This window comes from Lampris incognitus, chromosome 19 (genome assembly GCF_029633865.1).
Source record: "Lampris incognitus isolate fLamInc1 chromosome 19, fLamInc1.hap2, whole genome shotgun sequence".
Taxonomy (NCBI): domain Eukaryota; kingdom Metazoa; phylum Chordata; class Actinopteri; order Lampriformes; family Lampridae; genus Lampris; species Lampris incognitus.
Genome location: NC_079229.1, coordinates 3,962,567 through 3,987,244, shown reverse-complemented (window position 1 = coordinate 3,987,244; position 24,678 = coordinate 3,962,567). Strand labels below are relative to the sequence as shown.

At 44.3% G+C, this 24,678-nt stretch overlaps 1 protein-coding gene across 1 annotated transcript in view; it reads right to left on the bottom strand.

Annotated features, from left to right (window-relative positions):
- Nucleotides 1-24,642, bottom strand: part of mtrr (5-methyltetrahydrofolate-homocysteine methyltransferase reductase) — a 30,177-nt gene extending 5,535 nt beyond the window's left edge. Inside the window, exons 1-14 of the mRNA XM_056299672.1 lie at nt 24,581-24,642; nt 22,690-22,839; nt 22,320-22,473; nt 21,990-22,107; nt 21,612-21,843; nt 21,330-21,569; nt 18,864-18,974; nt 18,449-18,605; nt 18,138-18,226; nt 15,078-15,258; nt 10,681-10,723; nt 9,462-9,642; nt 8,308-8,426; nt 2,194-2,286 (exon numbers count right to left, since the gene is read on the bottom strand). Of these exons, the coding sequence (XP_056155647.1) occupies nt 2,194-2,286; nt 8,308-8,426; nt 9,462-9,642; nt 10,681-10,723; nt 15,078-15,258; nt 18,138-18,226; nt 18,449-18,605; nt 18,864-18,974; nt 21,330-21,569; nt 21,612-21,843; nt 21,990-22,107; nt 22,320-22,473; nt 22,690-22,830 (1,859 nt within the window). The 5' untranslated portion in view covers nt 22,831-22,839; nt 24,581-24,642. The remainder of the gene's footprint in view (nt 1-2,193; nt 2,287-8,307; nt 8,427-9,461; nt 9,643-10,680; nt 10,724-15,077; nt 15,259-18,137; nt 18,227-18,448; nt 18,606-18,863; nt 18,975-21,329; nt 21,570-21,611; nt 21,844-21,989; nt 22,108-22,319; nt 22,474-22,689; nt 22,840-24,580) is intronic.
- Nucleotides 24,643-24,678: the final 36 nt, after the last annotated feature.

The window sequence follows — 24,678 nt, the reverse complement described above, 5'->3', positions numbered from 1 at the left end:
CATTCACTCACCTGAAGAGATGGAGAGATGTCCAGTACACTCCTGTCCCATCCCACTCCCACAAAAATATTCCAATCCTGTCCCAATCTATGACTGAATAAAATAAAAATTCCTGTCCCATCCCAATCCCTGAAGAATGACTCCTGCCCCATCCCATTCCCGTGTTGTGTGTGTGTCTGTGTGTGTGTGTGTGTGTGTGGGGGGGGGGTAGTCTATCCATTAGGCAACGCAATGATATTGATTTGATGTTCTCACCATCCTTTTCTTAAGATTACTTTGTGTTCTACTGCAGTTTTTCATTTACTCCTTTTGGCCAGTGGGCTCTGACTTGCATGAAAACTGTCAGTGAGATACACAGATCATTGTCCTTTCCTATGCCTTGCAATGCTGTCTTCCCCGAACCTGACTTCAACTCCACTGTTGGCATTTGAATGGTGGCTGCGCCATGCGCTGTCAGTCCACACGTCATGCACTGGTCAGGTGGCTGCAAACACTCGGCAACCAGCCACCAGAGCAGACAGGAGAGAATAAATAAGAATAAACAAGGCTGGGTCAAACCCTAGCACATGGCTGGACTGTGTATGGTCAGTGTTGGAAATTGTGGCGATTTTGCTACAGGGATAGTCATTGGTAGTGTCTATAATGTGAATTCCTGGATATTAAATGTCCTCCTGCAATTTTCTGTAGTCGTCCCAGTAATATCTGTTGTTAAAGTGTACTGAAGTAGCATATCACATGACATACTTAAGCTACGCTCGTGCAAAAAATAAATAAATAAGGCTAAAAATAGAGTTGCAAGAACAATACTTTCCACTCATATCTGGGAATGTTTGATTTGAAAGAGAACTTAACAGATAATTCGAAGAGCTACAATTACATTAAGTTTCCTCCCCCCTCCTCTTTCCTCTGTTTCTGTCAGCGGATGTCTCTCCTTTTGAGTTTTTGGTCAGTGATTGTTATTTGGGGTGCTTTAACTGTGTGCTCTCCCTCGTGCCTCTCTGCACATGCAGAGCTGTTTCTCTCCTACTCTGCTCTATGCTGGACTGTTGCAGTGCGTAACCAGACGTGGAAGGAGCAGAAAAATATCCCGTTCTTATCATTTCAGTAGTATCCACGAGCAGCAATATATTCAATTTGTTAGCGTGTGATAAATGGGGAAAGAGTTGGAACCGCTGAGCCGATTCATTTTGAAAAAGCAGCGGTCAACAGAGAAACTCCCACTTCTGTGTTTACCAGTGACGTCATTGGTCGGTCGAGCATCGTGTAACTTCGGCGACGTCGTTGGTCACCTGATCCAGTGGCCCGAATGGTGTAACTTGTTCTCTCGGTCACTCCAAACATGATCAGTGACAGACATTCGCGGTTGTAGGGCTGACCCTGCTGGCCGATTTTTTTTAAAGTTTATTTGTTTGTTTGTTTTTTCTCCCAATTTAGTGGCCAATCGATCCCCATTTTAGTTCAAACACCCACCCTCGTACTGCGTGCGTTCGCCAACTGCGTCTCTCCGGCCGGCAGTCTCGAAGGAGACGCCTCCCCACTTTCGTGACAAGGTGAATCCAGGCCGGACCACTGCTTTTTCCCCACGCACACGGAGACGCAGTCACATGACGAACACAAGCCGACTCCGCCCCCCTCCCGAAGACAGCGTTGCCAGTTATTGCTGCTTCATCGAGTCCGGCCACAGTCGGATCTGACGAGACCGGGGCGCGAACCCCGGTCCCCAGTGGGCAACTGCATCGACACAAAGCCGATGCTTAGACCGCTACACCTGCTGGCCGATTTATTCATATTATATATTTCATTCATTGAAATATATGAGAATTCACCTGTTATTATTATTATTCCTGGTCCCACCCGCTCCCGTTGACTTTTTTCCCTGTCCTGTCCCAGTCACGTGATGAGTAGTGAAACTGACTCCCATCCTGTGGGAATCCCACAGGAATCCCGCGACCCACAGGATTCCTGAACAAATGTCAGCCTCTACTGTCCAGTAAGGATCACAGCAAAGAACGCCAGGGTGAAAAATATGTAAGGGCCAGAGAAGGGGACAGCACTTTTGGAAAATGGCCGCGCTTATTCTTTAATGTGTGTTTACCTTTCAATCTTAAAATGCTGGAAAAGGTACATGTTGTAAATGTGTGGGTGAGACTACATGGGCTGCAAAGGCCCACCAAGCTGATGAGACAAACTTACCTAAACAGGAAGTCTCTGTCTTTGTGGCGGCAGCCAAAGAACAGCCAGGTCTCACCAAACACTGCCTCGGGTTTCATCTGCCTCTCCTTCTCTCTGAAAGACAGAGGATGTCAGTGGTAATATTGACAGACAGCTGGACCAGATGAGAGAGAGAGTCCTTCCTTTCAGTAGAGGTGAAAGAGGAGCAGGGACACAATTAACCACCATCTGCAGTGACACTGTGCTGAGTGCCACAATTACCAATTGCATGGAAACAAGAGTGCCCGCTGCAGTGAGGACATCACATATATTATCAAATGACACCCAAACAAGATGGATCACATCACTACAAACAGTTATCAAATATGAAACTAGGGCTTGTGTCTATTGTGTGTGTTTGTGCACGTACACACGCACGCGTATAGCCGACTGGGCCTTTGTGCTAAACAAATGCTGCAAAACTGATTCCTGTTGTGGCCCATGAGTTTGGCAAGGCTCCCAGAATCCTTTGCAAGAAACAACAGCAACACGACGGCAAAAAGCTCTGAGGATGCTGCTATCTATGCTGCACACCTGCTGGGAAGTTGACAGCTCTCTCGCTCTCTCTCTGTCAGATAACAACTGTTGACCCCCAATCTTTTATGATGGCATTGGTCAGGTGACCCTTCAAAGGACCAGGCGTTATCCATTATCCCCATCTGGCAAGGGAGCAAGAGAGAGAGGAGGAGGGGAGGGTTACGAAGAAAGACAAATGTTGAAGGGAGCAAATGGGACAATGGGCCAGCTGATACCCCAGACAGGGATGGAGATTGGGCCCTTTGTATGATGTTGCTGCACCCAGAGAACAAGATTCTGTGTCCTCCATGCTCCTGAATGTGCGATTCGTCCACAATAACCTGTACACACTGCTCTCTCATGGGATACCTACCCTGGACATACAATTAAAACTACCTGACAGTAATGTTTATTACTTAACGCTTATGGGGCAGCATGGCTCGGGAGAGTGGGTCGTCTAGTAATCGGAAGGTCGCTGGTTCGATTCCCAGCTCCTGCGGGGAGCATGACGAAGTGTCCTTGAGCAAGACAGTGAACCCTTAACTGCTCCTGATGAGCAGGTTGGCACCTTGCATGGCAGCCTCCGCCATCCAGTGTGTGAATGTGTGTGTGAATGTGAGGCATGCACTGTAAAGCGCTTTGAGTGGTCAGTAGAGTAGAAAAGTGCTATATAAATGCAGTCCATTTACCATTTAATGTTTAGATTTGTACAGCGCATTAAAAGAACATTGCTAATAAACTTATAAGCGCTCTCTTTGACAAAGTGAGACAGAACAGTGCACTCTAGATGCAAGCAGATAAAACAAAGCCTTGCCCTAGCCAATCAAATAGAGAGTAAGCCTAGTTAATGGAAATGTTTTGCAGAAGCTTGTTTGAACTTTGCTTCAGTGAACGGGGCTCCGGGTTTGATGGCTGTCTGGAAAAGCTGCCCAGAACGCTTAGATCCCATCCATTAGCATCCTGGACGAGATCCCTCTGATCTGCAAACTGCCTCAAGTAAACTCATTTTAGTGGACTCGTCTCCCTTCTCCCCGCCTGCCCTGAAGGGATCAATACCAATATGAAAAACCTGGGTTCCATTCTGAGTAGACCACACAGGCGCCTTCCCCTGAATACAAATCACATCACTTCACATATCCACACTAAAAGAGCCTGCGATACACTCCCAGGGGAAAACGGGATCTGCAGAGCACTCCATTTGGGGTCAAAATTAGGGGCCGTTGCCTTTCAGGGCCATTCGGCTGTGTAGCAGGTAGGGAAAACTGCAATACAAGCCGAGGCGAAGACTCGGTAAACACCGCAATTATCTCACATCTTCGGTCCACGGTCAGCAGTGGGAATGTTATTTGCAGCTCAGTGTGGGAGGCTTTGAGTATCTCCAGGCAGTAAATTTAAAAAAAAAAAAAAAAAAGCTCATGAACAACAATAATGGCAGGCTTAATCACCGGCTTTACGGAAATGAATGATTATTTCCATATAAATTGGACTTCTCTGCATACTTAATTCAAAATATATACAGGATACATGAACATGATACAAGAACCCATTCAGTTGCAAAACTCTACATAATTGCAATCAGACATCCGGCTTGAATGATAAATGGAAATGTCACGTTTATTAACACAAGTGAACACTATGTAATATTACATGAACAAAAGGGCATTCTAAAGTATACAGAGTAAAAACTTTAAAACTAAGCTAAGACAGAGCTTGTTGGGAGGGCTAAGCAGTTGTTGGCTATAAAAACTTTCTCAGACTGCATTATATATCCTTTTTATTGATAGTGCTACAGCTTAAACAAGGAGAGGTATTGAAAGTCTCATGTCTCATTAGTCGTCCCTTGTACCCAGACTAATGCAATCAATACCCGACAGCCCATGGGTACCGGACTGCCTGGAGGCCTGACCCTTGACCAGCTCTCTTCCTCAACTCATTACCTCCTAAACTCATCAGTGCCACAAACTAGTGCAAGGTACTTTTGAAAAGCAGCCATCGATTGACAGGGGAGGACGAGGGTGGCAGAGGGCTCAGAGGTGGGACAATCGAACTGTCCCCATGTCGTTTTGTTGCTAACGGGAGCCGACTCGGGCCTTGAGGCACATGCAGGTTCATGCTGACAAAATGGCGATTGTTATCTCTTATCAGAGCGCCACATCACTGGTGGAAGCTATGTTTGGTATCTCAAGTTAGATTCTGTGTGATACCACTCTCTATGATAGACTCACACAATTCCCCGGCAAAATAAACAGCTCACGGGAGACTGATAGAGATGGAGGGGGGGAGAGAGAGCAAGTGAGAGGGAAAGAGATGAAGGAGCAAAGGAGAAAGGTGAGCGGATAGATTGTCTCACATGGCTTTATCCTCCCACAGTGAGGGGCTGTCTCTGAAGGGGGAAAAATACTTTAACTCAACAAAGTGGAAAAAAAATCTAGGATTGAATTCTCAAGGACATGTTTGTTCAAAGGTTTTAGTGGCTATAGTGTGGAAAAATACACTCAAACTTTTACATTTTCCCCTACACTGGCGAGCATGTCTGCAAGAAGAGACAATTTGATAAAAATTAAATTAGATGGCAATAATCAGGCAACCCTGCAATGACCAAACTAAGACTGCTAGTATGTCCATATCATTGTCAAATGACCAGGTTTGTATGAGAGGGGTCCTACTCTAGTGTGAAGGCCAGGGTCTATGTCAGCAAGTGCCGTGACCATGTCAGTCCCACCATGTTAGCTATCATCAGTGCTCGGGCATCCCACAAGTTCAACCGGCTCCATGCCCAGAAAACCCATCCATCACCTTCTGAAACATTCATCATATCACAGCCAGCTCTGAGTCTGTCGCACACAATCTCCACCCGCAATCGCTTTCCAGCACAGTGTCACCCCTGCGTACGCCCTCGAAGGCACGCACCGCAGCAGAACAGACACCTTGGGGGTTTAGAGACAATCGGAGCTGACTGGAACACAACCTTATTTACACAAAGCCACTCAAGAGTCAGGCATGTCACACTCACTAAAAAGGCTTAGGTCACTTCCTGACAAGCGGTCACCTCCTGACAACTAGACTATTTGCCTGGTTGAACGAACAGGCGGGGGGCTGAATAGAAAAGCCACATTCATATCAAGTCACTGACATCTCCCCGCAACTCTGGGCAAGCTGGCGAATCAGGCCTATCTAAAACTGACCAAAAAAAATATTTCATTTGTTATGCAGGATCGACATTGTGCAAGTGTTCAGATATACATCTATCCTTTCACAAGATGAACAGGAGAGAAGCAAACAATCAATACCCCTCCCTCCACCGCCTAAGCAATTACTAGTGATGATTTACATCAGTAACCCGGTCACTGCCTACTGAACTTTTTACATTCAAATCAATGAGCCTCAGCACTCTTATTTGACCCACGGCTGTTCATTAGAGACTAATTTATAAGTGTGTGCATTGGAGAGGGCTCGATTTATTCCTGCTGAGACAAGTGAAGCACCTGAAATAATCCCTGTTGTGATCACAGCCCTGCTGACCAGATTAACTATTGCCGAATAAGATGCACATGACGAGTAATTGTATTCAGCTTTAGGCAAAGTCTTTTCTAATAGTCTCTGCAGTTACCACAACATGCAAAGGTGATCTACACTTAACAATGCTGGTACGCTGAATATTCATCAACAGATTTTTGGATTGTGCCTACAATTATAAGTACTGCACTAAGCGCCCTGATTCTTTGTGGCTATTTTGTGCTACTTGATCATCCTCTGGATTCTTTATCGCTTAACAAGCTCGCTGAATGACCATGGGCCTTACCTGCGACCTGTTTACACTGTAACATTAGTGTAAAAAATAATGCATGAGGGAACACCCCTTCCTCCCATAGTACAGACATGCATGTTGGATGAATTGGGGAAACTAAAGTGCCCATAGGTATGACTGGTGTGTGGGTGACTGTGTGTTTGCCCTACAGTGGATTGACAATCTGTCTGGGATGCTCCAGCCCACTGCAATAGATTTAATTCCAAGCAAGGATGGACAACACGTGTGTACTCATATGATGCCAACTACTGTGCATTTCAGGGCTATGGTACAACATCTGGGCAGTAGGGACAATAGCTAAAGCTAGACTGGCACTTAACATCAGTGTGTTTGTAGACGTGTGTGACGTGTACATAGTATGGGGCTTTTTTCCTATCTTTATACAAGAGCAACAGTTAAAGGACGGTTAATATACACACCAGTGGCTGTAATTACTATAATAGCTACACAAAATAGTAGCCGTATAGCACACCGGCCTCCCGTCAGTGTGCTAGAGGGGAAATATATATTATATATTAACTAAATATGTCCTCATCATCATCGACGGTCACTCGGGGTTGAGTATGACCGTCCTCCCTCTGGATCCTCAGGTGGGCATAGAGGCCAACCTGGAGACGCATAATGGGAGGACGCCTGTGCGTGACAGCTTTTTACGTGGAGTGGCTGATGCACCTGCAGCCACCACACGGCCCTTGGCAGGGGGTGGCCAGAGTCCAATGGCATGGAGAACCAAGACGATTGCGGACCACCCTCTGTTGCAGCCTTCATCCGCCTTCACTGCCATTGTGAACTCGAGACATCTTCCACCAGTTCCACCATTGAGGTCTTTGTTGAATCGCACTTTGTCTGGAATCTCCCCCTTGACCTATCCACCTTGGGTGACCCTACCAGGGGCCAAGCTCCGGACGGCATAGCTCTTGGGATCATTAGTACATGCAAGCCTCTAAAGCAAGGTGGCAATCCAGGAGAAGTAACTAAATATATATAATCATAAAATATATATCTTTATATATTAACTGCCCTTTTATTCCAAAAGTCATAAAGAAAACAAGGGAAGTACATATTAAAGCCTTAGAGGGCGGGAGTGTATGTATCCGGTTAAAAACTAACTGCCCGTAAGGGACGCTCTAAGAAGTAAAGCGAATGCGCCCACAACGGGGAAGGAATTATTTCATTGGTCAACACTACACCTGGCATTCTATTGGTTGGGGAATTTCGACAGGCTTACTGGTCAAAAAATGCCGAGAACAGAGCAGAAATATGTGAGCAGATGTTTCACGAACGCACAGAAGCAGGCTGAGTGCGAGGAGAAGGGCTGAAACTGGAGCGCAGGAAATCTGTGCAAGCAAAAATATGTCTGAGTGCAAGCATACAGTTTGAGCAGAAGCAGAGCAAAAAAGCCATGTACCTCCCAAGAAGCATGTCCCGGCTGGAACGATACCTGGCATCCCTGGAGCTATCCTGCTGCTGCTAGCGAATGTTAGCTGCAGTAGTCACAGTGGTTTTTCATGCACCGCTTCCTCTTCACACAACATAAGTTTGGGGAATAAGTCCCATCTATCATTGACAAAAATTGCAGTAGCGTTACTTTGCACCTTGAGAATAGTGTGGTTGTCTCACATGGCAGTAAATGGTACTCCATTAACTCTGTGAAAAACACATGCTGTATTTGGTGTGGGTGCAAAAGAGTGATGGGTGGAGCAAATTTGTGCTTTTGTTTTCATTCAGATTTCTTATTTATATATTGTAGTGTAGTTTTTAGCTTGCTGTACCTTTGCTGGAGGAAGCCAATGAACGGGGCGACTCCTGTGCCTGGTCCCACCATTACAAAAGGCACCGAAGGGTCAGAGGGTGGCCTGAAGGAGCAGTTTGGTCGCAAACTCACATGGATCTGGGGTAAAAGGTCATTTGACAAAAGTTCTTTTAATCAGTTATCAAAATAATGAGGCAGTCACTACTATATTTATTTGAATTTACTGCAATTATATTGCAAACATGCACCATTGATGAGATCAGTGAGCTCAAACTGAAAACGATGGACTCAATGGAGGAAACAGGCATACCTTTTTTAATTGCCTTTTTTTTTTCCATTTCTTTTATTTTACAACAGAGGCCAGTCTCTAATTTAGTGGTAGTTTAGGAGATGGGTGCTTTAATTTAGCTGAGGATATGTTTATGGATTGCTGTTAACATTCTAACCAATAACAAATTCCCAATCATCTTCCATTTATTATGGGTCAAAAATCAATTACACAATCCTTAATCATTAACAGAGAGTCAAGTCCTCTTGTTAAGAGCAAAGTGTTAGCTCCACAGCTCTCAACAGCAGCCTTTGAATTGTTAAAAAACCTTTCCTTACCTGTAGTAACCCCTCTATTTTATGTAGTACTTTATGAGGCAGGTTGAGGAAAAAGTTGAAACGGTAACAATCTTCAGATTGCCTTGGTATTTTAAGCCATGTGGTTTGGTCTTCCTCCTTAGTCTGCAGTGGAACCGGACCCCAAATGTCTGACTCTAACCAGCCTCTCTGACTTTGAGCTGTGACCTGGCACTTCATGTGGCAATTTCCTTCTTACTCACACTTGTCTGCTCTAAAACTCAAGAACCTCTAGAGTGTGCCTTTTTGGAGGAGAATGGGCAGTTTACCCCTCTTAGGATTTTATTTGCAGTTGAGACGGTCAGAAAATACACTAGAGATCAAGGAAAGAAGGCTCAAGCAGGACCTGAATCTAGCCAAAAAGGATAACACTGGTTTTTTTGTTGGTTTTTTTTCCCTCCCTTTTCCCCGCCAAAGAAAATTATTTTAACCACTGCTGCATTTCTGGACACTTGTACTCACTAGTCTAAGCACTTGGAAATACATCCAACTAAATCCATGAGCATTCATTCCAATTCAGCTCTTCGTTCTTTAGTATTCTCATATTACCATTGGCCAAGCCGGGCTGCCAGGGGATTCAGACTTCCCAGGGTGCACCAGGATGGGATTAACAAGGTCGGACAGCCAACCGGTGCACAAGCCCAGTCTCCCTGCAGGTCGCCCCGAGCACGCTGGTAACTCAAGCACGTTGAAGACAAAATGCAGCTTCCCTGGGTGCATGAGACTGGAGCTGGAGCGAAATACAGATTGTAGGTGGGAGACAGAGGCAGAGTAAAGAGATAGAGAGGAAAATGTGTGCGTGTGTGTGTGTGTTTGAGAGAGAGTAACAGAATGAAACAGAGAGTTGAAGTAGAAATGTGAGAGGGCACAAAGGAATGGCAGGAAAAGTTGGGTAGTTCACAAAACTATGCTGTATGCTTGCTCTTCACATAGAACGAGCTTTAGAAGAAACACACGGAAGAAGCCAAGTTGAACGGATTATTGAATAAATAAGGTCACGCACATTCATTTGATGCAACACTGATCACACTATGGAAATGAGCATGAAATGAAGGGCAAAAACGCATGCTTAATCATAATCTACAACAACAGAGACCAACATAATGAATCCTGCTTCATTCAATGTGTAACGCTACTGTGTAATGTCAAAACAGCTGTCTCTCAAATGGAATCTTCTCACTTGGGACAAAACTGTCCAAATTCGGCCTTCCTCCCCGCACCCCCCTCATCTCTTCCCCCTGTGGGGGGTTTGGGGACACGCTCTCTCTCTCTCGCTCTCCGGTTCCTGCAAGCCACTGGGGACTTCTATTGACCACAGCGTCAATAATGCAGGCCTCTCATGTCTCAGTGCCATCTGATAAACTACGGCCACCGTCTCCCCTGTTCACGCTCTCTACCCCCCCCCACACACACACACACACCACACTTACACGCTTAAGCACACACACACACACACACAAACAAAACCCACTCGGATAAGTGGAGGACTAATGAGAGGAAGTGGGCGGTTTTGACACCGGTTTAAATGCCGCTGCTCCACACAGGCTTTGAAGACATCCTAATGCACTCGAACTTATCAGGAAGAATGAATCACTGAGCAACTAGTGTAGTTTAAATCTAGCACAAGCACAAACGCTTCTGCCTGTTCAAAACGTGCAACAGCTAGAAGAAACAAGGCTACTTTACACATACAATCTTTATTATCTCACAAAGCACTAAATATAAGTCAAGTCAAGTTACATTCCTACATTTTCTTTTGTCACCTTACCTGGCGGCTGAATAAGGCCTCGGCTGCAGTTTCGGCAAATGCTCTGAAAGGCAAGCACAGATGTGTGGTTCTTCACTGTCGAGCACATTGTTGTCTCACTAAGAATCAAACAGCAAGGCCGTAAAGGAGATGGTGAGAAGAAAACATCCTGGTTTATTAAGCTGTCCTACCTATTTGAAAGTCCCCCATAACCCCTGCCCAGGTTAATGTCTTATTTCTAGGACACACTTCTATATTTAAAAAAATTTACAAAGTCCAGGTTACGAGATCCCAAGTGTCCAGATGTGTAACCAGTAGGAAACAGATTGCTTATGCAGACCTTATTTCAATGCCAGCAATGAAGGTGCCCTCTTTCGGCTGGTATTTGGTGTCTGGCGGCATGGCACAGGAAGGCTTGAAAGAAACCGGGGGTCGTTGTGACAGCAAGAGATAAATATACCCTCTTAGCAACAACATTTGCCACTTGCTATGCTAGAACCGGCATCAACCTAGTACCAATCTAGGTCAAGCGAGTGACTGCAAGTTGGATCAGTTTTGTGACACACTCACACTGTAGTTTCTTTTGTTTCACCCCGTGAATGTGATCTCAGTGATAAATGAACCTGGAAATATGAAGCTCCGCCATATGTGCCAGCTGAGCCCTAACAAAAACACCCATTTTTTCTGCTAAGCCCCTTTGGAAAGACAAAACAGCTGGACTAAATCTATTTTCCTCTTTTTCTAGTTTGCGCCGACATCTAAATTGCTCAGGGTATTGAGAGGGCAGCTCCAAAACTTTGACATATGAAGAGTGCATTCCAGTTCTTTTTCGGTGTGGATTTTTCTGAAGGTGGCAATAAAATGGCTAAGCCCACGCTGGCATGAACGCTTCTGACAAATGAACGTGTCTGACCTACTCGACTGTCTTCATCTAAATGTTTATCAAGTCTTTATCAGCCATTTCAACACAAGAGGAGGAGCAGGTCTACATTTGGAGGGCAGGGGATTTTTAAAGTAATCACTACAGATTCTGTGCAGGCGTGTGTTTGGGCAAGCTAAAGTTTTCCAGCCAAAAAAAAAAAAAAACCCATCTGAAAGCCATTGCAAATGTTCCAGAGTCAATCACAATCCATGGCAGACAGTCCTGTAAATTGTGACCAACAAACCAATCCGTTTTTCATAGAGCATATATTTCTGAGTCAACGTCTGAACAGCGCTGGAGAAGCTGAGTGGGAAAAAAAAGTCCCAAGATAGTTACATTAAAAAAAAAAAAAAACTTTGATAAACTTACTCAAATACATAACTTATAAATATTTCTGTTTATCCATGAGACATTATTCAACTAACGGCAGACATGATCTGTAAAATATACCCAAGTGCTGTAAACCACGATGAAGTGAAACAGAGCATTGGCATAAGGGAGTGAGGCGTCTAATGCCAAGCCAGCTGACCCGGGTTCAACCCATGATGGCTAACAGGAGGTGCTCCAATGTCCAAACATGGAGACACAAAACTGAGATAAGTACCGGAGGGTGGGATATGTAACACGGTCCTTGTCGGGCCAAGCGTACGGGTGGACCTAGCTACTAACATGATCCCCATTCTTCCATTTCATGGCAAAGTCCATTTCTGAATGAAAGTACGACTAAAGCTTACCTTTCCCCACATTGTAATTTGGTGTGTATACTGGCAAAATCACAGCAAAACAGTCACTCATTCCTGTGGTGTCCAGTGTGGAAAGATGTGTTTCTTTTTTTGGGGGGGGGGGATTTTTCCCCTTTTCTCCCCAATTGTACCCGTCCATTTACCCCACTCTTCCGAACCGTCCTGGTCTCTGCTCCACCCCCTCTGCTGATCCGGAGAGGGCGGCAGACTACCACCTGCCTCCTCCCGTACATGTGGAGTCGCCAGCCGCTTCTTTTCACCTGACAGTGAGGAGTTTTGCCAGGGGGACGAAGCACGTGGGAGGATCACGCTATTTCCCCCAATCCGCCCCCCCCCCGAACAGGCGTCCCGACCGACCAGAGGGGGCGTCAGTGTAGCGACCAGGACACATACCAACATCCAGCTTCCCACCCGCAGACACAGCCACTTGTGTCTGTAGGGACGCTCAACCAAGCCGAAGGTAACATGGGGATTCGAACCGGCGATCCCCATGTCGGTAGGCAACGGAACAGACCACCACGCTACCCGGACGCCCCCGCAAAGACGTGTTCCTAGTAGCGGCTGTATCGTGCCCGACAATACTACTCCTCGCCCGTCTTTGCAGCTGCGCTGTGTCTGCACCGCTGGCTCTCTGTTACTGTGTGACAGCAATGTCCAAGAGAAAGGAGCATCTATCCATCATCTCAATCACTGCAGTGTGATGATACTGTTGGCGCACACAATGGATTTATCCCTTTTAACACTGCTACTGCAGGGTCTCTTGTTGCGATGGCGGCTTGGAGGCAAAGCCCAAAAATATTGAAGAAAAAGACAACTTGGTTTCTCTTCAACACGATGAAGTCCCAGGGCTTTAACCCATTTGTTTAGCATGTATACTGATTTTACAAAGAGCCGCTGAGTGGTTACAGTGATTTATGAGGTTGTGAAACTTTTTGTTTTGCCAAAGCCATTCAAAACTTCCAGTATATTTTATTCATTTTAATTTACTTAATGAAGGGGGGATCATTTCTCATGTGTTATCTATGATCGGACAACCAGAATTCATAGCCAAGTGTAGACATATGCTCAAGCCTCTTGGGATACTGATGCATTCTTATTGCAATGATCCACTGTTCTTAATAAAGCAGGAAAAATGGGTAGAATAAATTGGAAAAATATGCACATAGACAGGATTCAGTCCCCCGGTGTTCGGACTTTGAAAGGTTTCCATCAAACACCACTGTGCCATGTAACAAGGCAGCTGCCTCCACAAGTTGGCTTATCTTTCTCCGTTTACACACAACATCCACTCTTACGCCCAGCCACCACCTGGCTGAAGATCTCTGTGGATGCACACGGCGGTCTCCTCATTATTTACAGTTAAGGTTTTACTGCGTAAACACGGATCAGCAAACACCTTCCCCTCGGTCAAGCTAATCGAGCGGGAGGGGCACCATGATGCAGCGATGTGATTAAATGGTGACACGCAGAGTCAGGGCTGACCATTAACCTATGCTCCTTGCTGACCCCGCATGCTTGTGTCCTTGTGAGGCTCAGTTGCTGACCGATGGATGGCCTCGGTCCCCACACAACAGCTGCTGCCCCGAAGCGTCTCCAACAGCACATTTTTCACTGAGGCTCAAACGTCCTGATTGCCAATTTCTGCATCGGTTCACTGCTGAAAAAAGGTGCTGTGGTTGGCATAGGGGCCAAAAATAACTGACATTGGGTAAGCCAAGAACTGTGACACAGCTGTTTTAGAGGACAATTCAACTTGTATGTAAAGTTGAGGCCAACTAATTTCACTGTCTAGTAGTTTTCAGTCAAAGAATATTGGGTCCGTACCGATTGACCAGCCAAATTTCCTATTGAAATTGAAATGTTATTTTTCCACCAAATGTTGGCTCAAAGGACGAAAACAGGCCAAGTATAGAGTGAAGAACCCAAAAACAATTGATCAATGCAATTAGCAGGGAGACAAATAAATAATATATACTTGTGAAAGTGCAACTTATTCTTATCACATAACCACAGAAATCACAGAGATCCTAAGCCGCCCCTGAAAGCCATGCTGAGGCTATAGATTAACTGACACAGGTGAGTCAATGTTCATCCTGAGGGTATCCTTGAAATGGATACTGTAACCATTTACCATCACCCGGGGGCCCTTGCAACCGGAACAGATAACGCACAAACCTTGGTTTACTGGAGCTACACTGACACCTACTGGACACACTGGGCAAAAACACACTTGTCTGACATAAAATGGAGCCCCTTCATTCCACTGTTATTTTGCACGAGTGTGGTCTAGTAAGCCAAAATGCATTTCAATTAACATCATGGAAGTCCAGAAGCTTGAAGAGCCTCATCTAATTAACGTAAGGCATGTATTCCTCTCGAAAACAAGAGAATCACTCAATAATCCAAAATACCCACTTCTCCCTCCATGTACTGTTGGCTGATCAGCAGGCTATACTAAACTATCAGGCATCAGCACCAATATGTTGCAGTATCTAACTAGCATTATATGGTGTCGATAACTGATAAATTCTAGCCTAAATAAGCAAAATGACAACCTTTGTGTGATGCAAATTGTATGATGTGGGCCACCCAGAAAAATGAATACAAGATATTTGTCAAAATTTGGCAGTTAAGATGGACTTGTCGAATTCTGATATTTTTCCTTATGCTATACTATGCACCGCTAGCATGGATGGTATTTACCGATTTACTTGTGTTTTGTGCACTGGAGAAATAAGCAGTGACATTCTCACCTATGAGGAGGCTGAGAGGAGGCGAGCACGAGGGGAAAGCCGTGAGCAGTTCCAACACACTGAGGTTTGTGTCTCTCACATAGCGGTTGTAGTCTGCAGCACCCTGCTTACTGCACAGCTCCTGCAGTCTCCTCCTCTGTCCACTGTCCGCTGTATACTCCACAAGAGCTCTGACAAACGCCTACCCGAGAGGGAGACAAGGTTTGGAGTCTTTCATCATCTGTACCCGGCTAAGACTTCAGAAAATCACCGGGGATGCGATTTTCATGATTTTGGATTCCCCACCCAATTTTCGTTATCTCCTCTTTGTTTTCTGAATTGCATTCTAGCAACACAGCCATCAACAGACTTGTCAATATATGTATATGTTTAAGTGCTGACACTTTGGTGAGTGTATTTGTTTGGTTTGCTGTAGCACTTAACTAAATTGAAACCTTTGAAAAGGGGATGATTGCGATAGAGCTGATATTTAAAGGGAACCTGCATTTTGTTGAACATATATTAATATAGAACATAGAACAGAATACTCTTTATTAGTCATTTTGTGCATACATACAAATGAAATTTACTCTCTGCGTTTAACCCATCCTACTTGTGTAGCTAGGAGCAGTGGGCAGCTGCCGTGCAGCACCCGGGGACCAACTCCAGTTATTTCTTCCTATTGCCTTGCTCAGGGGCACAGACAGGATTATTAAGCCTAACATGCATGTCTTTTTTGAAACCCACGCAGACACAGGGAGAACACGCAAACTCCACACAGAAAGGATCTGGGACGGCCTGGGATTCGAACCCAGGACCTTCTTGCTGTGAGGCAACGGCGCTAACCACTGGGCCACCGCGCCGCCCATATATATTATGAATTGGAGTACTGTCTCAGTGCATCCTTCCATCTGAGTGCCTACATCTTTTCCCAGTGTTCCATATGAATGTCACATTTTCAAATTATACAGAAGCACTAAGTGCCCAGTGGCACACAAGCCATATGCCAAATGGCACTCTAAAAAGCCTCTTACAGTTACTACAGTATGTCCCGCAATATTTTTAAGTTGTCAAGCCAAGTCAGTTATGTTGGATCTAAATAAACTGGCCGCAAAGTTCAATTCCGCCTTTGTTTCCAGCTTTCTATTTACTGGTTAGCTTTCGATCATACAGGCCTAGGGCCTTTTGCCACTTCCAAATAACACAAGAGGCTTTGAATTTCAATTTCCACTGTTCTCCCAAGGGTGGGTCAGAACATTTTCAGCTTGGGGCTCAAATTCAACACTCAGTCACTCCTGTGCTTGTTAAAAAGTACATGAATATAACAGAACCCACTAGGACCATGAAAATTTACAATTTTGAGCTCTGCCTCACAGTTTTTAGAATCTCTGGCATCTTATTTAAGAGGTAAATGAGGAAAATCCTACTCATTTACCCCCAAAATGTATAGACTCATACAAAAATAATCCCTCTCAACCATCCCTTATGACCCACTAGACGTGTGGTGGTGCCTGTATCTGCAGAGACGTTGTCCTCTGCCTATATTTTCTTTTTTTCTTTCTTTCTTATTTTGCTGTGTATGGGACGTTTCTATGTTGTACGTGCTCTGCCCCCTAATGGGCTTCGCTATTGGTTTACCCCTTCGAGGCTCCACCTCGGTACCTGAGACAGATCTTTTCCCACTGAGGCAAATTTGTAACTTGTGATAATGGGCTATACAAATAAAATTGACTGAACTAGGAGCCACACAGTGCCCGTCCACCTATACTATAACCCCAGCATCTCCACAACTTGTCTCCCTTTTTCACTCAGCCACCTTGACTACAGATTTGTGATTTTTTTTTCTGTCACCCTCCAGTGTCGCAGTCATGTCTTCGCCGACCAAGACCGGCTCCTCCCGCTCCACAAAGATGTCTTCGCTGTAGAGCCACCAGGCCTGTTTCTTTTACCTCGGTTGGTATCACGTGGAGGGAGCCGAGACCTTCCTGCCTCACTCTCCCCCAGGTGGAGCGCAAGAATAGGCAGAAGTATGCCGACCCCTTACTCCTCTCCCGCGCCGGCTATGGACCAGCGAGCAAAGGGGCAGTGGCCCGTTCTAAATCCTGGGCCAAGTATGACGAAGAGGACGACCATCATGTCGTCGAGGAAGAGGACCCGACCTCTCTCTTCCTTGACTTGGAGCCGCCGGCGGTTCACCGGTACCCTCTCGACAACTTGCCCAGCCATTTTTCTTCTGCCACCAGAAGAAAAGACATCACGGTCGGCCTTTGTACCCAGCCACACGGTAGGCTTCGCCCTCATGTGCTATGTCCTAAGATGGCAACCATCTGCCACTATGCACAGCATGAGTGGGTCTCCCCATTTAGCACCATGACTCCGGCTACAGATTATGGTCCCTACTGCTCTGTGGAGGGCTGGGAGTGGGACAAGGGAGTGCTCCTTATCGAGAATTCAGTCAGGGTCTGTCTCCTGCCTTCATCCTCCCTCTGGCCAGGTGGTCGGCCATCACTGCCCAATGAGCGGGACCGGTTGACGGTCACCGTTCTTGACCGCGGTTATGCCGGTGCCTCCCAGGTGGTGGCACTGGCTAGCAACTTAGCCTTTCTAGCTGAGTCGCTTGACAAGCTAACCCACGAGCAGTCCAAGCTGTTTGCTATGGAGAAGGTCCTGGGTTCGAACCTCCAGTACAGAGAGATTACCTGGCGGTGATAGGCTTAATCAGCATTGTGTGATCTCGTCTGGCAAGGGCTTGAATGTAACGAATGTTCAATTATATGTAAAAGTCCTGCACTCTAGCTTTAAATGACTTTCTGGTATGGTCAGTAATGGAATACCAAATAATTTTATATGGTACCAGCACTGTCAACAAGTAGTTACACAATTAATAATATAGACTATAGTTATTTCCAACCATGTATAGCAGGACTGAATCAAGTGTGCTTATGTTCAAGAGGAAATATGATCCTTCAGTGATTTCCTATCTGATCTCTGTAAACACACAAAGTGAAATAGATGTCATGTACTGCAAATGTAACTGGCCAGTATTTTATTCTTGTGCCCTAGAGCAAAGCTAAGCCATACCTTCTTAGGAACACTTCTGATCTCTAGGCACCACGTAAACAGATACTGCAGAGTACTGTTCTCGGAAATGTAGGGTGGCAGCTGGGCACCTGCAGCCAGAGAGACAGGAGATGTCAAAATCAATGTTACAAACTTGAGGCCATGCTTAAACTGCAAACAGTGGGTGCACAATACACCACAATCAACTGATGCTGAGTAATACATTATGCTGAATAACCCTATATATTCCGACATGGTACATTTGTTTTTTTCCAAAAACAAATTTGGGGTACTGTGTACATCTGCAAAAGAATTGAACAATTGCACTTTACTCTTTTTTTTGGTGTCCTTGCGTAAAGATAGCTTTACATGATGGTTTCCCTGGTCCTGCAGGCCCAATCTGCAGAGCAACTCCACTACCTCTGAGTCTCTGTTTGGACAGAACACATCAAACGAGTCCCCTGGCTGATGGGTCATTATTGGATGGGCCTGAGAGAAGACAGTAGTGTACCCAAACAATGCGTTAAAAGTTGAGAGTTCAAAAAATGTTTCGTCTCAGGAGTACAATCCTTCTTGCAGCAGCGGGCGAGAGACACAAGGTATAAACTCAAACAGAGTTTGTACCACAAAATACACAACAGAAAATCCTGTAGACTAACTGAAGAAACACAGCTGTTGTACTTATTATACTAGACCTATCATTATATATGAAAATGTTAGAAACTAATATGTTGAAGTTGTGCTTACAGAAATGTCCAGCTCTAGCAGAAGTGATGTCTTGACTGAATCTCCTCTGGTCAACTGGACAGCCCTGGATATTGGCAGCTCATTAAGTGTCTCTTTATCCAATACATTAGTCTGACAAAAGATGGAAATAATTTTAGATAAACACGGACAACAGCAGTAGGAGAGAGAGTATAACCCCCCCCCCTCTCTCTCTCTTTCTCATCCCTCTCCCCTCCTTGAAAACCCCACCAGAGATAATCAATAGCCTTTTCATTTGGGTATGCAAAGCAGCTGTTTCCCTACCGCACACTGGAATGCAAAATTGACATCAACCAGACAGGAGGCTCCTCAGAGAAGCCATGACTTTTGACATGATTATCAGCCTCACCCCAGGAACCACCCTGCTTTTGATATGGGTACTAGATTCACAGCAAGACATGGGACCACCTGACAACATTTCCAGATTATCATTGATCACAGGAAGAAGACTTAATCTCATTTCCACAATATAACAGAAACTCTGACCTTCAAATTATGGTGGAAAAAGGACTTGGGTTGGTCAATATAAATCTCAAACCCTCTCTCCCCCTCTCTCTTTTTGTCTCTGCCCCCCACCATACACACACAGACACACCCTCTCCCTATCGAGAGAGAAATGTCTCAAAACTATCTGTAAATACGGGAGTCCAGGTATCGTAGCGGTCTATTCTGTTGCCTACCAACACGGGGCTCCCCAGCTCAAATCTCTGGGTTACCTCCAGCTTGGTCTGGCATCCCTAAAGACACAATTGGTCGTGTCTGCGGGTGGGAAGCCAGATGTGGGTATGTGTCCTGGTCACTGCACTAGCACCTCCTCTGGTGGATCGACCAATACATGCATTCTTCCCTTCCTCCAATGACCATTTTTCGCTCTTTTGTGATCTGAGGCAGCAGTGTTATTCGCTGTTTTGATGGCTGTAGTGCATTGAGGGATTGCGGCAGTGTCGGTACCCAATCCGTGCCAGCTGCCAGATCCATTCTGCACAAGCGCGAGCGGGTCCGCCATCTTGACAGCTAGGTGCGGCAACACCACTTGGACAAACCAAGTTCTATGAAAAGTGCCCTGAGATAACTTCTGTTGTGATTTGGCACTATATAAACAGAAAATGGACTTGACTGTTTGTAAAATCTTACACAGAGCAATGTACTTGAATGTTAGTCTGAGCTCTCTTTTGTTTCTTCCATCTGTGAAATTATTATTTTTTTAACTTAGATCCTGTAGTTACTTTTATATTGTTCAGGTACTGACAAGTCCAAAATAGCCTAGTGGATATCACTGTCAAAAAAAAAGAAAAGGGGGGGGGGGCATTTGTGTGTGTGGATCAACAGCTATTTGTGTGTGAATCACAAAAGAGCAAAAAATTGTCTCAAAATTACGTCATTGGATGAAGGGATGAATGTGTGTACTAGCCAATCCACAAATGCAGATTCAACACTTCACACCCAAAATTGCAGATTTACAAATGACATTTCATGAGAAATGCACAGACAAAGTATAAAAGTATTTTTACAAATTACAAACAATATATTTACAAATAGACATGTATTTGTACAAATCATAGCACATTTATTTAAACATCAACTTACAAGTCATGAGTAAGGAATTTTGTGTTTGTGGATAGCAAAACACATTTTTAAATCGTGGAATATTTGTGGATCATGGTATGTGCATTTACAAATAATTTTGAGACATTTCTGACTGCTTGCCAAGAACCTCCAGGCAGTTTTTGCCCAGGGAACGCTACATACAACACGTCGTGAGACGCCAACCCAACGAAGGACCGGCCGCAGACGACGCCATTGCCCGTTAATCTCAGCTCCCCTGTGAGTGAACCCTGGCACGGGAGTAGGAAGTAAGCCTTCGTGGACTATCGCTCAACCGCTAGCTGAACCGGACTATCTCTGCTTTGACGCATCATCTAAGGCAGGCTCAAATCATATCTGCTACCTTTGATAAGAGTCGATGTCGGGAAGTAACCTAAAATCTTCATTTTAAGCCTTAGAAAAATACTAATAATTTTATAGCACCCCGCCCTCTCTGTTAGATCTAAAAAATCACATACCCTCATACCATTGCCAAAGGGAGTGATAAACTCTGTTGTTTTGTCATTTGAAAAGGGTTATTTCCTTTACCTATCTGATTCTGATTTTCCATTTATTCTTTCATTTATTCATTTACTCATTTATTCTACGGTTGGTAGACATTTAGCTATTAATAAATTTCTCTATTATTAAAAGTAATTGCCTGCGCTCTGAACCGATTGATTTGGCTTATTGAAATTTCTTAAATATGTAGGTGGTGTCCCAAATTTATAACGAAAGCATAACCATATTGTGGCCATTCCTATCACTACACAGGTGAATGAGTAGACCGACAGATATGGGCTGGTTGAATAATTGTAGGATTTGACTATTACCTTGAGCGTCATCTCCAGCAACAGTTCTCACCTGCTCTAATGTGTTTTCCTGAAGAGTGACATCCAAGTAGGGGGGAGGAAGAGCAGGAACATTGAGAGTGGACCCAGACAATGGTGGCAGTGAGTGTGTCAGTGAAGCATCCAGTATGGCATGGGAAACTTCATTATTTTCAGTCTGTATCTCTGGTGCTGATTTAGAAACATCATCTGTCTGGATGGCAAACCCAGGACTGTCTATAGAGGATGCTGGTCCAGAGTCAGAAATGGTAATCTGTGTAAGAGGAGCTGAAGGCAACTCCTGATCTGTAAGCACTGATCTGGAGACAGCTTCTACAGATGCACAGGCAGTGTTTTTGTTCTGGTTGTCAGTAAGACTTAGACAGTTTAGTTTGACATCTGGAGGTGACAAATCAGGAGTTTCCCTTGCTGAGGAAACTCCTGATTTGTCAGGAAAGTAAACATCTTTATCAGAGGCCATTTTTGATGAGGCTCCTTTGATTGCTTCCCACAGTCCTTCTAGCCAGGGATCCACAACAAGCTCAAGCCTAGAGACAGAAAGCAGAGTCCACAAATCAGTACAGTGTGACATTCCAGGAAGAACAGGGCTTTGAAAGTAGGTTAAAAGGTCAAATGACAAAGTCCCTACCCATGCTGAATGAGCTGCCAAAACAATCACTTCTCTAGTACTTACCCTACACCATCATCAGCATGTCCTGTCGCATAGAAATGTTTGGCTCCAAGTTCCTGTAGACGATTGTCAATCGTCTTCCCACAGTTGCAGAAATTGGCGTAGTTTGTATCTCCTAAAGCTAGACCATAAAGAGTAGAACAGATGTTTGAGGTTCGTTAGAGCAGTGACCTTTTAGAAATTCTACATTTTGGAATTGGAAGCATTTTCACAAATGTGCTCACAAATCTGTAAATACGGTCTGTTCCGTTGATTGACTCCTGTAGTACATAATATACAATGTATTCAACATGTGTTCGCAAAAATAAGAGCCATCTTATTGGACTAGTTTACCTAACAGTGCATAGCAAAGGTGTTTATAGCTGTCAGTGGGAAGGGTCTTGTTCTTGATTTTCTTTACAAACTGAAGCGTATTGTCTGGTGGTTCCCCATCTCCAGTGGTAGACACAACAAAAACCACTGGGGCCTTCTCTCTCTCCAAATTGTACTGGAAACAGTTATTGGGTGAGTCAATGAGTAATGTTATAAAAAATCCACATGAAACATTCATTACATTAACATCCATGCAATAAACATTTAGACTAGCAGCATTGATGCTATTGAGATGCTATTAGTATGCTATTATATGTCAACAGCACAGACTAACAGGGCCTTAGACAGCTCTAAAGTAAATTTGTATTGTAATTAATCCTATTTTGGCTACCTTCTCCTCATCCAAGCAGCTGATCTCTGCCACTAGTCCATGTTCCTCTGCTTCTTCAACAATCACCTCAGCAATAGACTGGGCTTGCCCTTTCTGAGAACCATACAGAACCAAGAACCGAGGCTTCACTTCACATGGCATTCTAGGAAACTGAGAAACACAGCAAAATAATTTGCACAAATTTACGAGATGTAACGTATCCAAACAACTTTATTCCTCAAATGGTGCGGCAAAGAAAGCCCTTAGTTGGTGAACTGTGCAGTAAGCTCAGGTGTGCACTGGGGTATTTTTTATGAGTATGAACAAAATCGCTGTAATTCAAAACGGATGTCACATTTAGCCATATTAGACAAGTTGTTGTTTTTAAATTAAACCATCAAATTTACAACATTTAACAAATGGATCTTAACTGAGCAAAGTGCATGATGAAATAACATCAAATTAACATAAACACATAAATTTAAAAAAGAAGAAGAAGAAAAAACACTGAACGGGAGTAAACCAAATAAATAGACCAAATCAAATAATGCCATGATGTGTCATACCTAAACCAGGGGTTATGTTATGATGTGTAATTATCGAATTTAGTTTTGGGCTAACTTACTTTTCATAGCAAAGAATTTGTTAAACACCATCGCTTCATTTTAAACACTTTTGAATGGCCAGATGAGGCGGATCTGTTCGCTGTCTCTCTTGCATGGTACACCATTGCTGGATGCTGCAACCCTTTAACATTTACAAGCTCTGTATAATTAGAAATCTACTCCTGTATTTTCACCATGTGTGTCTGGTGTGTGGCGTGTGTCTGTGTGAGAGTCTATAAACGGCCAAACTAAAGCACTTGGGGCCTCGATTCTTTTTGGAGGTTATTGGGGATGATCAGGGGCTCCTATAACAAATAGCAGAAAATTAAAATTATGCATAATTAATTATGCATAAATATGCATTTTTCTAAAAATGACTAAAAAACACTTTTCTCGGCATTTCAGATGATTCTGAGCATCTTTGATTTTTTCACCTATATAAAAAAAATTTTCTGGGACTTAAATGTTTTGGCATTATGCAAAATATATGCATTTTTGCAAAAATGCACTTATGATCCTCTTTTTTTTTGAAGGGGGTAGGGATTGTTCCAGAGAGGACCAGAAAAATAGCAGAAAATTCAAATATAATTATGCATAATTATGCATAATTATGCAAAATAGGTATTTTTCTAAAAATGGCTAAAAACCACTTTTCTCGGCATTTCAGATGAATCTGAGCATTTGGGGGGAGGGAGTTGGAGTGGGGGGGGGGGGGTTAGGGGCAGGGGGAAGGCGGTTAGCTGGCAGGATGAAGAGGAGGGAGATTGTTAGACGGGTGGATAACCAAACCGCTACATTGTAGCGGGGGTTCTTCTAGTACCACAGGTAAAGTGAATACTCAATGGTCACGCCGTTATCACTACCATCTGACCCTGTAGTGGTGTTTGAGAGCATGAGAGGGGTTTCCACACACAAGTTTTGGGGGTCGTTGTGAGCAAAAACCTCTCAAACACCAATACCGAGCCAGGTTAAGCTAGCATTAAACAAAAGCACACAGATAAGGAGTACATTACCTCCATGTTATATATCATACCTTTCACATTACATAGAGCCCTTCATGCTGAATGAAAAGGTGTTTGACAGTAGTAGGAAAAAACACACTATATATAGATCAGTGGTAACTATTGTGATCAATCAGTCACAACTTGGTTACGACAGGGCAGCAACGCATGCGTTGCTTTGCAGCCAGGGTCACGGCACCGGTCGACTCCCAAGCCAGCCGACTGTGTGTGGACTAGGAAGCCCAGGGAAGTGTCCACACAAGTGACGATAAAACAGGTCTTTTTTTTATTTTTAAACACACCTACCTATTAAAAGTGTAACCCGTCGATAAGATCTGCTTCTGCCGGCGCCTCTGTGCGAACTTCCCACCCTGCGAAAGCCACTCGCTGAAAGATCGCGAGAT